The 14604-nt window shown below is 43.4% G+C and overlaps 1 protein-coding gene across 11 annotated transcripts in view; it reads right to left on the reverse strand.

Moving 5' to 3' along the window:
• Positions 1-9248: 9248 nt before the first annotated feature.
• Positions 9249-14604, reverse strand: part of adgrl3.1 (adhesion G protein-coupled receptor L3.1) — a 117609-nt gene continuing 112253 nt past the window's right edge. For 7 of the 11 annotated variants that reach the window (XM_061061306.1, XM_061061357.1, XM_061061341.1 and 4 more), the window contains 3 exons: positions 13890-13907; positions 12822-13124; positions 9249-11960 (listed from right to left, as the gene is read on the reverse strand). In XM_061061306.1, the coding sequence (XP_060917289.1) occupies positions 11317-11960; positions 12822-13124; positions 13890-13907 (965 nt within the window). In that variant the 3' untranslated portion in view covers positions 9249-11316. The remainder of the gene's footprint in view (positions 11961-12821; positions 13125-13889; positions 13908-14604) is intronic. The other 4 variants (XM_061061374.1, XM_061061366.1, XM_061061350.1 and 1 more) reach the window with 2 other exon arrangements.

A 14604-nucleotide genomic window follows, 5' to 3' on the forward strand; every position in this document is an offset into this window, starting at 1 on the left:
AGGAGGTGGTGGGGTGCTCTTTGTAGACACAGGCCCGGAGGAATGGCTGCACAGTGATGAATAGAATTTGTGGACAATACAATTAAAATTTAGTGATTTAATTCCATGCATTTCCTTAATCCAGCCCGAGAATTCCAGAATGTGAGGTCATGCGTTCCGTCCTGTTCCATTCCATTCCATCAGAGTCCAGACCAGATACCAGGAGAGAACGGCTGTGAAATTGCGCCTCTCGTGCTCAACAGCGCAGAAGAAGGAAATGGGACGGAAATCTTGAAATGTCACACTGTATATGGACGGGCTGATTTTCCTCATTTAATCAAAGCCAAGCTCTGCTTCAAATGTCATTGTTGCCTTAATTAACGGAGGCCGCATTGTTGTATCAGTTTCTCGACGGGGGCGCCGCGCTTGTTACCGTGCCAGTCATTCACATTCAGCCCTGATGCTGAATTTCACTTGCATACCAGGTTGCATCCATCACAAAGTGCTTAAGGGTCCGGATATATGGGAGGACAGAGCTCACCCATCAGCTTCTTAAAGATTATAACATCTGAGTGAAATATGCACATCTGTTGACGACCGAGATGTGGTGAAAAGGACAGAGGGGACAGCGGCAAGAGGACACTGTGACTGTTTTTAACAAAGATGGCAAAATGAAATAAAAGTAGTGATTCAGCTTCTCTGAAGGACATTTCATTTTCACAAGTGGATTTTGTGAAAAGCTGGCTTCAACCAATCTCCGGTACTGTCACTTTATCTTCAAGTAAAATCAAAACAATATACTGAAAACATTTTAATTATCTTTGCTCAAAAGGACAAGCTTAACCCACATGATTTTGTGATCATGGAAATGAATAATGAATCATCTTTTCTGTGTGTCATTTTGTATTAAAAGCCACTTTTACACATGCACTACACTCCGGAAAATTTTCACAAAGTATTCACGGTGGGCTGCATGCGTGACTCCAAACAGCTCAACCTTGAACCCCCGACGTCTTCTGGACTTCACCTGCCAGCCCATTATTATGTAAAAAGCCTGCAGAAGTCAGAGAGAGGGGATGTGTGAACGCAGCAGGTAATATTCAGGAACAATCACCACAAGCGAGATGGGCAGTTTTGATGTCATTCATATCATCTGTTCGACCTCATGCCAAAATGAAGCGGCTTTGTGAATGCATTTACATGTAGCATTGATAAAAGGGCACAAACTGTCATCATAGCATCGAACTGTTGCTCCGTCTACAATCTTAAAATCAGAGTCAAACAGACTTTATCAACAGGAGTCCAATTTTAATCAAACTAACACAATATTTTGACTTTTTTTTTAACAACATTGAAAGAGAAACTCTGCACTCCCGGTGCTCTCACTCAAAATAAATTCAATGTTTAAAACAGTTCCACACTCGTCAATTTCAATTCTCCCTCAGAGGCCAATCAAAATCAAGAAGGGGCGGGACTTCTGATATCAGATTTGTCAACAACAGTGGCTGAGGAGAGGCTAGTCCGACTCGTCTTCTTGAGGGTACAATGTTCCAGCATGCAGAGCTATCTGAAACACACCCACCGTCATCACCAAGGAAACAGAAGTTAACTCTGGAAACCTAGTGACCATGAGCGCTTCTGCAAAGGAGGTGGTGGAACTTTTTTTAAACAACATGTCAACATAACGACTGTGAATTCTGTGACCCTCTTCGACCCCCCACACTGCGAGGGACATAAAGTGAAAGAGAAACTCTGGAAATTCCCAGCGGAGGGCTGAAGAGCGGTCCCACAACTCTGCAAAGTAAAAACAACGATATAATCCTCAAATGCTCCCAAGCTTAAGTAGATGGTCTGATCTTCAAACTTTAAGGAGCAGAATGTGGATATTTGTTCTTGAATTGTGTTGTTGCTATAGCAGCAAAGTGCGACAACTTGATTGCACATTTATGAACATTTACTAATTCACAGACGTACTATTTTAGGCTCTAAGTGGCTTTCCAGGAAGTCATTGTGAACTCCTTGTTCTGTTTAGTCCCTGCATTTCAGGCCACGCGTTCAGATCCCCTCTCCCTGCCACCATCATTAATTAATCATACACAATAAACAGATTGATTACCTTTCATCTACACTCCTGTTCATCCTCGCAATCTCGTGCGTTGGGTTTTGCGAGCCGAGTCTGAGAGACGTGTCACCTTGTAAGACATACTGAATGCCTCCCCTTCAAGGAGGGAAACAGAGAGAGTGGGAAGATAACACAGGCAGGCAGCACTAACCGATCAGAGCACTCCAGCAGAGATATGACCCACATAGACCAGTGCTCGTTTAATCAGCCTGCTACTGGCAGCATGGCGGGGAGAGAGAGAGAGAGAGAGAAGGACGGGGAGGTGGCTTGAGCTGGTTTAAAAAAAATGCGCTCTCTCTGTTTCTTCTTTTTCCATCCCTCACACTAAAATATTTTTTGTTCTCCATCCTTGTCCTCACTCTCTTGATTATTAATTTACAACTCGCCAAGATTTTTCATTCCCTTGGACACATGGATCATTCAGAATCTTCTGAATCAAAGCAGATACTTCTTGTTTTATAGTCCTTATGTTTTAGATATACAGTGATGAGATTGTACTAAAAAAACTGTGTTTGTTTTGAGCTTTTGATACTTGCCCTTTGACTAATTTTTTTCATTCCGTTTTCTCAAAAATGCTGAAAATTAGTTGAAGGACGATCCCAGATACAATTCTACAACTCACTTAGCAGACGCTTTTATACAAAGCGACGTACATCAGAGAGTAAGTACAACACTAAACCATTCATACACCGCGTTGAGTGTCTTGCCCAAGAACACATCGTACCTGTTGCTCAGCTGGGGATTGAACCCTTGACCTTCCGGTTGAGAGGCGACGACTCTACCAACTGAGCCACAGCCGCCCTCAGATATTGTGTTATGTGCAGAAAAATAATGAACATTAATTGTTGTGCATCGAATCTAGAACTTAACAGTTGAAATTGTGGAATACCTTTCAGACATACTGGGTTGCTAAGTTACTATGACGTCACTAGACAGCGCCATGTTTTTATCCTTGAAGTTAGTTTGAGCGGCCTTCTGAACCCGATCTCCTCCTTCCCTTTTGTCTCTCAACTCAACAGCGACGTGGAGGTTCGTGTGGGCGCTATGTTGCTCATGTATGACAAAATAGTAGCGGTTCACCCTGGTTTTGTATGGTTGATGTGTCGTGTGTAATAGACAAGTGTGGTTGTGCACTTTTAGCTATACTTACTGTCGCCAACGTTCTTCAAAACACCATTAACCAAGAGGCCTGACCCAATCCGTTACAAGCTACAACACATCTAAATCAAGTAAAGGTACAAGGGTATTATACATGTTTGATTGCAGGTTAGGGTTGTCATGATACTAACACAAAGACACACTCACAAAAAATGACTCTACAAGGAAGAGTACAAAAAGTCGGGTATATTAACAATCAAGTTTGAGTCCAAAAACACAAACAAACAAATCCAGAGTAGGCATAAGGAAGGGTAAAAAACAGGCAAACATCTAACACAGAAAAGTCAGAAACTTACTTAGAAAAAAACATCTAGGATGAGGCGACACGGAGGAATACACAAAGACATGACGGAGGACACACAGGGATTAAATACACAGACAATCAGGGGATAACAAGACACAGGTGAGGTCAATCAGGGCGGGGCTGACACACGAGGCGGGAAACTTGAGGAGCAGGATATAGGAGACAAAGACAAGGGTAGGTAACAAAATAAAACAGGAAATGACAATAAGAAAAGAAACAAGAAAAAACAACATCTGGATGGAGAGCTGATGAGCCCCCTACAGGAACAGATGAGTGACGTCACTCAGGCTTTGTCTGTTAATATTTACAGACTTATACATATGAAGAACTGGCCACCAAAGTTTAAGTGACCTATGACAAACCGCCTGTGATTTAACTGTGCAAGAATGTATCTAACATGGCGTCATTTTTATAGAGTGGATCTCTGAGTGGCCTCAGCTGGAAGAAATCATCTGCTCACTTGTAGTTGTCAAATTGGCATGTAAGGGTGATGGGGGTGCAGCAAGTCCAGCTGCAGGATACCTATATCAGTATGTATTCAATAAGGCTCAACAAATCTTTGACTGTCCTGACATCCCAATGTTTTGTAGAGTTTGATCGCCTTCCCGCCGGCTGCAGAAGAGTAAGACGTTCAAGAGCTTTTCTCTATCCCTGTTTCCATTGACCAGCTGCTCCCAGCTGCTGTCTCTTCCTGAATGCCCAATTTCTAGTCATTTTGAATCTTTTTGGGGGGGACGGGGTCCTTGAGTTTTGCCAGAGGAGGGGCTCTTCTCCTGTGCTCCAAGAAGACGTACCAGTGTAAGAAGACTGACGTCACGTTCCGACCAGTCTCGTTGGACCTTCCCAAAACTCAAGCTGCTCAGGAAAGACGGAGGAAAGGTCAGAAGAATACACCAACATAAGTGTACCTCAGATTAGAAACTTTGCCCAGGGTTAGGATGGACGTCCAACATGAATGTTTTATAATACAGATAAGACGCCTCCTTTCAAGCTGAGGAATTTCATTCATCCGTATTTGTCATTCATTTGTTGTCTTTGATGTCTCTGTTGAGTCTCTATGCCCGCTGCTGACCTCGATTCCTTTAGGATGATAATAAAGTTGAAGTCGAACAACCATGGGTACATGTGTTACCCAAAAACATTCACATCAAGGAGCGTGAAAATGCAATGTTGCTACATCAAATGTAGTTACACGTCTTCTCTGCAGCAGCGTTACAACCCTTACCTTGATGACAGGTACCCTGTGGGATGCCAAGCTTATGTTTAATGGGTTCTGCACAATGCCAGGGGTCAAATCATACACATTTTTAGAAACTGTAAATACTTCCACACGGAAGACCTGCTTTCACCATTAATTATTCAGACGCTGCCAAAGTCTTGCAACACTCTACATCCCCCATGCTAGTAGCATATTGGTCCTGCCCTCCACAGGGAAAAAAGTGACAGGGAAAGCTAACAAGGCGTCCCTCATTAGGGATTTAGCACGGTCCACCCGGGGAATCATTAAGGTTTACAGCTGGGGAACACTAAGCACTTTCTCTACAAAGGAGGTCTGTGTCACTACAATACATTAAGCAGGTAGTACTCTGTAAATATAGAACGGACAGGCTAAGTGGAAGAGGAGCATATTTCAATGAGGCAGATATAGGCCACAGTTGTAGTGCGTCTGAGTCCAGGAATCTGTAGTCCAGTGGGAAGACCTGGACTTAAACAGTGATAGAGATCAATGAGCTCCAATTAGAAAATCGATCACTGATATGTTTTTTATTTACAGGTAATACACACTGACATCACTCTTGCAGCAGCTTGTGCATGTGCCTCAAAAATGGAAAAAAGCCATCAACGCCAGAACAACCTCATATATGTTAAATTATTTGCAGCATTGACAGTATCCATTTTTTAAATTCTGAGCAGAATCAGACGTCCCTTGCCAGCCTCCTAGAAACATTGGGGGAGAAAAAACCTTAACATGTACAAGACAGAAGGTGGAAACGATAATTGGCCTACAAATCCCAGAAGCGGTCATTTCTCGGTCCATCCATTCCTTTTAAGTAGTAGTTAAGTAACGCCACGTGTGGATTTGGCAGCTTCACTGATGGTAGAGCCGCCGTCTTGTTTCTTTCCCCTCTTAAAACTTTTCGAGCCGATTCTTTTGTGGAGTTGGTACAGAGTAAGAAACTCGTCTTCCAGAGCTGGTAATGATGGAAGCTGCTGTTGCGGTAGGGTCGTGGCATTCAGTGGGCGCACTCACAATGTGAACTGATGTGTGACCGCAGAAATTAAGTAAATGTATTAAGTTAGGTTTTGGGAGCAGGACCAAGCCTAAACTACAGCTTCAATTACCTGACAAGTCTACTGTTCACCTCACTCCACTCCTGTTTGTCCTTCGACCCACCCTCCCTCTCATCCATTCACCCTCCTTCCTCATTAACTTGGCGTATGCCTCGCCCATGTAGGTACAGTCTAGGCCGTAATCCTTTTTCAAAGGTTTGTTTTTAGGGCTCTCTTATGCCTTCACCTAGAGACAGGACATTATGTCATAATCATACATGAAAGGAAAACATATGTACCGTTAAGTTCATAAACCTTGGAGAAGTGTTGATTTTCAATTTCAAGACAAGAAGTGACCGGCGACTATGAGCGGCGCTACTCCAGGCGAATTTGTGGCTTTCAGTGGGCACACAAGACTCCGCCCCCTCCTGTCTGATGGGGAAAGCTTCACGTTGAGGGACATGTATGAATAAGCAACTCGGGGGGAGATTTCCAGGGCAGGTTGTCCTGAATTGTCTCCACATTTTCAGGAATGCATAAAACAGCATCAGCCTGGCTTAAGCTGGAATCACAGGCCCACATGAGAATGTCTTTCCACTGTGAACTGCAACATGTTTCAGAAATTTTCAAACTATTTGTGCAGATGAATCTCCCTCAGAGGCCAAGGTCATAATTCAAATACAAGGATGATAGGTTTTGCCAAACAGGAGGGTCCCAGGTGGTCTAATCCAACATCGTCAATCCAAAGCTTAACATGTCTTAATGGACTGTTTGCAGGAGGAATGGCGGCAGAGCTTTGATAGGCTGTGGTTTTTTCAAGGCAAGGGGAAATAAAATGAATCTCTTTGAGAGAAGAGCAGCGGACAGGAGTCAATCCTTTCACTTTTCCTGAACAGGGACCCTCAAGGACATCTAGATCGTCACTGCACAAGGCCAACCGTAGAGATAAAAAAACAATCTTTGTGCCATTTGGCCGAAGCACAGGGTAACCTTAACACCCCTTCTGGATAATGTAAGATACAGCAATCATCATCACTGTCCATTTTGAACATATCATGTTGGCCTTGTGGATACAGATGGAAATGGCGGGGGGGTAAAAGCACCGACCTCGTTGATAAACTGCAGGAAAAAAATCATGTGAAGCAGGACTTCCTCCTTCCACTGGGACCAATTCCATTTCTAACTCCAGCTTGAGCAAAGGGTTGTCGACAGGAGAATGTATCTAGGCTAACTTGCATGATTTTAATTGCTGGGGAAACCTAGCCCGAAGGAAGCCCTAAGGTGACATGCTTCCATACATTTTATTGAACTCTATTTTCCCGTAATATCCCGTTAATTACAGTATTGCCTTTCAAGATCCTGAGAAATTAATTAATAATGGGAAAACCAGTGTTTTTATCCTCATATAACAAGATAAACGAGGTGACATCTCAAGAAAACAACCCCAAAAAATTACTCTAATCATAATTAATTGATTTAAATAAAATGTATTTATGCATGTCTGCTCAGGGCTTCCGTAGCCCTCAGAGAAAACTCATGCAAGCAGGGAGAACATGCAAACTTCAAATTAGCAGCATCATGTCAGTATTTGATTTCAGTGAGTGTGCAACAATTGGGCAACATCTACAGGATCAAACTTTGACATTTTGTGAAAACCAACACAAGAGTCTGTTCTGCTGTTGTCTGTACCTACCTGAGGGATCTTTGATGTTTTATTGGTAAGTTTAAGGTGTGCTTTGGTTAGTAGAAAGGGGCGTGGCGTCAGCTCCACGGCTCTTCCTTTCAGATGACTTCTGATCGCTTTGCTCCAAATATGTTACAGTCAAAGGGGTATTCTGGCTTCAATTGTATACAATGGAAGAAGATGGATACATGTTGTCCTTATTGTTATAAAGTCTATGAGACTAAGGAAATAATTCACAAGTTCTCTTGCAAAGACAAGATCCCCCAAAAGCAACAGTACCCATGAACTACCCGATTATATTGGTCAAACTAAGACTTGGTCACACTTGTGTAAGTAAGTTTCTGTTCCACTGAATGATCCCCGTGCTGACAACAGCATGCTCATCCTGTCCTGACTTCCAAAACCATTAGGAAGTCAGTCCAGGATGTGACAAAACACACACAGACACACACCCTCACCCACTGTCCAACAGGAAAGACTTCACGCTGTGAGGGACGTATGGGAAATAAGCAACTCGGGAACATTTCAGGGGCAGGCTGTTCTGACAATTTTCTAGACAGTTTTTAGGAAATACACTTTTTTCAGACATTCCCTAGAGGCTGTGAACAGTTCCTTTAAACACACACAGTATGGCAATTATGTGGGGGCAACGTCAGGGGGCTCTCAATCAAAACAGTAACATAAGATGATGTCGAGGCAGGCGGGGAATCATGGGAGTGATTCTCAGACCTGAGGAAGAGAATATGTTTACAGAAGATGTGTCAAAGTATAATTTTACATGATGTTTTTTATCACAGCAGGACATACGGCAACAGTACGGCAACTTTCAGCAGCAGCTCACGCTTCCTTATGAAGCGCTCTTTGACATAACATGTCTTGTCTTTAATGGCGGCTCTGTCACGGCAGCCGCCACAAAAGACACTTCCAGTAACAACTTTCAAAGTGAGGATTTCTCTGGCTTTGATAAGTGTTGGAAATATTTGAGGTAATATAAGTAGGCCTACTCAACGAAAAATATATATAACATAGGCTTAGTCAATTTATTTAATTTAGATTTTTTGGTGTAAAAATTCAACGTGCTGCTGTTGTCCCTTTACAGGTTGTCACTCTGAAACATGTAAATAGTTGTGTAGTTAGTTGTAGAACTCCATCCATTATCATTACTTCTTTTATCGTTCAGGGTCGCGGAGGCTGGAGTTGATCCCAGCTGTCCCATTGGTCGAGAGGCGGGGTTACACCCTAGACTGAACACCTGTCAATCACAGGTCTGACATATAGAGACAGACAACCAGCCACACTCACATTCACATCTACAATTTAGAGTCTCCAGTTAACCTAACGAGCATGTCTTTGGACTGTGGGAGGAAGCCGGAGTAGGCTTTGGAGAGAGGCTCCTGTCCGACAGGGATTCAAACTAGGAACCTCCGCTGTGAGGCAACAGCGCTATTCCCTGCACCAACGTGCAGCCTACATTGCAGAACTGATTAAAGCAAAACACAGTTTAAAATAAATTACCAAATGTTGGTCAGTAAACGTTGGCTGCACAGCCAAGGAGAAAAAAACACAGATTTTCATCCCAGACGTGAACAGAAATGTTTTACAAACCAAATACATACATCTCCCTGAATGGTTAGAAAGTCATATCTGAGGTGGAAACAATGTTTGGATAACTTTGTGTTTGCTTTTAATCTGATGTCAGAAACCCAGGAGAAGAAAAAAACCCCACAAAGCTATGTCAGTAATTTATTTGTTGGCAAACAACTTTCACTGTTACAACAAATATTAGTTATGAGATCATTCAACTTGGAACCCATACAAAAAGAATAAATAATTATCAATAATATCGTAAGAATAATCATGATCATAATAATTTAAAAAAATGGAACCAGAAAACAAACCCAGTGCCACTTGATGTCCTCCCGCCTACAGCCGGCCTTCTTTCCTCTCAGCTTGTTTTCGCTGTCTTTAGAACCAATAAACAGATAAATAAATAATTTCTCTCTGGGGGGCATGGAGGAGGAGGAGGAGGAGGGAGGGAGGGAGGAGGGGCTTGTGGGATACATGTGCAAGCTACACTTCATACACTTATAAAAAATCTTTCTCCTAAATAAGTAAACATTGGCTTTCCACATTGGACAGTGCTGATGTGTGCTCACATCTTTACACAGACACGGTGCACTCGGGGAACTTCACGAGTGAAACCCGCTCTTTTTTTTTTTTTTTTTTTTTTTTAAAGTTAAGAGAATTATATTTATTCTTTTTTTCTCCCTCTTTACAATAAGATCTGGACCAGCACAGCAAGGTAATGTCAATTTGTAGAATATTTGGCAATAGAGAGAATATGCTTCATAAAGCAGCGTTGTGCCTAAAGGAAAGAAAATGCTTTATCAAGAATGCATGAGATGAGACCCGCCGCCAGCAGAGACTCAGACAGGAGTGCGAGTCTTTTCTAAAAGATACCGTCTCTTCCACAACTTTGCCACTTTTACTTTCCCCTTTTTTATTTTTTTTCAATCTACACAGTGGTAAAAAAAAAAGTATATAGTAACAACTGATCTGCAAAATGTAAGTGCCAGTGACGTTTGCTATAAAAAGGAGCGGGACGAGGTGTGCTGAGGGTAAATGCGTTTGAAATGATGGAGTGCGTTACTGTCTCTTTAATTACGAAAAAGAAGTGACATGAAAGATTGTTCTTTGCTCGTCGTCCTGCGGTCTACACGTGACCAGAACACATCATGGACACATCGGAACAGTTCCACAGACAAAAAGGTTTGCAACTCAAAACTCAAAAAAGAAAAAGAAAAAAGAAAAGTAAAGACTTGGTCATATGCAACATTTGTATTCTGTATTCTGTATTCTGTACAATACATAGAAACAGTTTGTGATTTCTTCTGAATCCTTCCAGAACCCCAAAAACGTTTTTGCAGAAGAAAAAACTCATTGTTTTTTTTTTTTTGTTGTTTTTTTTCTGTAGTAATATGATCGTCCGTCTTTGTTTTCAGTGAAATAACACAGTAGCCGCAGTCACTACAACTCGCAGGAATGTTACACAAACCCACACACAACTCCAGTTTGAGCAGAGAACGACCAGGTAGAGAATTCAGAAACATCAGCGTGGTATGGTTACAGTTTTCGGTTGCCCAGGGTTTAAAAAAAAGTTGTTTGGGATGATCCGTAGTGAAGGGCATATATCATACATCCTCCACTTGATTGGCAGGTAGTGGGGGCGGGGCCTCTTTACGGCCAGTTTAATGTAGTGACCACCAGAGAAGGAAATATTATCCCTGTATAGGTGTCTTTAAGAGTGAGACGGACAAACAAGCAGCTCCTGTACCGGGGGTCAGGGGTCAAGGGGGGTCGGTGGGGGGGCAGCTTCCCTGTGGTGGTTGGTGGTAGTGGAGGCTATATGCTATGATCTGCTAGAGGTCCATACTGAGGAACTTGAAAGGGCTTCTGTCCGTCCAAGAATCCTAATTAAAGTAACAGGTGGGGCGAAAAATTACAGAATCCCTCCCTCGTCCTCTCCTTCTCAGGGTTCAAAGTTCACTTTCTCTCAGGTCGGCCCCTTTCACTCCGCACCATTTATGACAATACATTCAGCTCCTGCTCCCATTTGACCAGCGACATCTCTTACATTATTGTCATAGAATCATAGTTAATGTCCAAAAAAACATTACATCAACCCAGCGCCCGGGGGGCCAGCTCACACGGTCAGTCAGCGACACAGAATGTTTTTCATTGGAGAGTTGGAGATGTGAGAGGTGGGCTGGGGGAGGGATAGAAGTCTCTTGATTGGCTCTATAGACTCGTGACCAGGTGGGAAGGGTCTATGGGCGGCTCCTCGGGCGACGAATCCGACTCGTCCTTGCTGCCGGACACCATGTATCCATCGCTGCCGCCCCGGCCCATGTGGTAGTAGCTCTGCAGCTCGTGGAGGTGATTCCTGGAGCCCAGGTTTGGCATGCTCTTGTAATAGACGTCGTCCAGCTCGGGGGCGGTGGCGCTCTTACACGGCTGCAGCTCGCCCGAGCTCTCTTCCTCTCCGTCCGTTAAACCGTTCATCTGGCCGTCGGGGAGGTCCGTCAGCACGGGCATGCTGGTGTACAGCGAGTCTCTGTGGTTGGGCGAGTGCGTGTGCTCGTCGGTGTGCTCGTTGGTCAGCAGGGGGAAGAAGCTCTCGCTGGTCTCCTGGGGGATGCGCCTCGGCCGCGAGAAGCTGTGGGGCGGAGGCGGCGGAGGCGGGTGGCTGTCTGGCGGAGGAGGCCGCGGAGGCAGGAGCGGGGCGTTGGACTCCTCCCTGATGATCTCCAGGCCGAGGTTCTCCTCATGCGGGAACGCCGCCGGGTTGTCCAGCACCATGGGACCGTTGTCCTCTTTGCCGCTGCCGACGCATCCGCTCACTCCACTGCTGCTGCTGCTGCTGCTGCCTCCTGCCATGCTCCCTGAAACACCAGGCGGGAGGAGAGTTAAAACAGTTCTGCTCATTATGACAAGAAGCAGTGACACTGCAAGAATTCAAATCTGCATCGTCCCTATAATACCTAATCAGAAAGTGGCTTCAATTCACAGGGGAATGGGGAAAGAGCGTTTTCTGTGAGGGCTCCTAAAGTGTGGAACGATCTGCCCGAGGAAATCAGGTCAGCTGAGTCAGTAATCGCTCCTCACCAGCAAGCCTTTCCTCATTTTTCTACATTTGACTTTTTACTGAAATTCTACTTTTTAAAATGTCTTATAATATGTAAAATCGCCTTTGTTTATGAGTTCAAGGTTCAAGGTTCATTTACTGTCATTCCAGGAAACATGTGGGACATGAGAGCGGAACGAAACGCAGTACTCCGGTCCCGAGCAATGAAATCAATGATAGGAAGTAAGATAATAATAAAAGTGAGGAGGTAAAAAATGTAACAATATATTCAGAGGCACACAGTTAATATATTAAGATATCATTAATATTAATTCAGTTGTGAGTGCATTATCAAATATGAGTAAGTGCGAGGGTAAGTAAGAGGTATGAGTTTGCCAAGTGGCCATCTTCTGTAAACATATTCTCTTCCTCAGGTCTGAGAATCACTCCCATGATTCCCCGCCTGCCTCGATGTCATCTTATGTTATTGTTTCGATTGAGATATACATATACTGCCCGTTATTTTTGTGCAGCATTGTTCAGCGAGGTGCAGGTGCAGCAGAGTTAATGAGCCTCACAGCTTCTGTTTCTTAGTCTGGTTCATTGAGCCGCCTGTTTTATGTTTTGTTTGATTATTGCTGTCCTCGCACTTTGTAACCTTGATAAACGTTTCAGTCACCTCCATTGGCCATGCTGCTGTTGACCAGCTTGTTCATCAGGTTGTGATTGCGCTCCGTGGTGGCCCTCTCGTGGTTGTTGAGGTAAGACGGGATGTAATTGGAGGTCAGCTCCTTGAGGATCTTCTTCTCCAGCGTCGTCTCCTTGTGGTTGCCGTGGGTGCCGTAGCCCCCGCTGCGGTCCAGAATCTGCACGCAGTCGCTCAAGTACTCGCTGCTGGCCATGCTGTAGTTGTTGGCGTGGTTACCGTTAAGAGGGAGGGTGTCCATGACGCTGGAGTCTCTGGCGTTGTTCAGGATGCCCTCTGAGGGAACAAAATAAAGAAAAAGAAATCAGAATGATTAGGATTCTTTGAGTGGATTTCTCAGAAGAGAGATTTTTGAATTATTGTTTTTGATATCATAGTCTGTGCTGAGAAGTGAGGATTTAAAAAAAAAAGTAGCAGTGATCATTTTCTTGGAAGCAAAAATGCTCCAAGCATCCATAATTCATTTAAGAGCAACCTCACAAGTACTTTCTTCTCTCAATTAGTGCCAGCACTACAGCAGCACAAAGACAAGTGTGGAGAGTTTTTACTGCAAAACAAGATGAATGTGACAAAGGGACACTCTCACTTATTGCATTCAAAGTCCTTTAAGAGGTAAAAAAAAAAAAAATAAAATACTTTTTGCATCTCAACTATGTTTCAAATGTCAATTAACACATTTGATCCAGTAGAAGTCAAATCACTGAGATTCAGTGGTGATGATTTAAATGTTATAGAAACATCATCCCTCAGGAAAGGAGACACTTCTTTTAAATTGAAGGAGCATTTAAAGTGTTTCAAGGAAAATAAATCTTCAAATGTGTGAAAAAACCAAATCGGAGGACTATATTTCATGGACTGACTAATGATTTGTGGAGGGGGGGTGGGGGGGTGGGAAAATCTCTGGCGTGGCTGACAGCCAAACAAAACAACTGTTTGGATGGAGATTGGACTGTAAGTGTAAGACAGAGTGCTTCGGGGGCAAGAAAAAGAGAGAAGAAAGTCGATGTTATTGAAGTAGTTGAGGATTAATTCAGCCCGTACTTGTGTCTCGGTAAGGTGCTAATGGACAGCATGAGGGAGAAGAGAGAGAGAGAGAGAAAAAAAAAGGAGACAAAAGTGAGTTCATACATCGAGAGAAGCGACTTTCAGCAGATACAAAAACAAAAATCAACATTTTCACTGCAATTGGAGGCGTGATGACAAACGTGGAACAAAGAAACTGTCTGATTCTCAAAATCAAAGTCTGTGTTTTTTCTTTTTTTCAGGGTTTCATTATAAACTGGCAGCTATTGTAAGTCTTTGTATTCACTTAACACAGACGAAAAAAACATGTGAAAAACATACCTCACATTACAGTCAAAACAGCGGAAGACATGCACTAAGACGAGCAGCACACAACATCACGTCGGACACACAAGGAAGCATTCAAAACCAACTGAGACGGCACATGAACACAAAACCCCTTCATGGCTTCCAAGCAGCTTATAAAAAAAACACAGTGACTCATATAGCCTGCATCTATGGCATCCAATAAATCAGAATGTGAACTTGTTATCCAGTTTCGATAAATCATCAACAGAAATTTCCTCTCTGCATTTATGTGCACTGAGAACTGCCCAGTGGGTGTCCTTTGTGGAAAAAAATATTATTGCAGTGTGTGATTGATCGCCTCACTCGGGAGCCATAATAAGGCGGGATCAGAAATGCAGCCTAAAGTGCGGCACAGCGGCAAACACTTTTATAAAATGGAATAAAC

This window comes from Labrus mixtus, chromosome 2 (assembly GCF_963584025.1).
Source record: "Labrus mixtus chromosome 2, fLabMix1.1, whole genome shotgun sequence".
Classification (NCBI taxonomy): domain Eukaryota; kingdom Metazoa; phylum Chordata; class Actinopteri; order Labriformes; family Labridae; genus Labrus; species Labrus mixtus.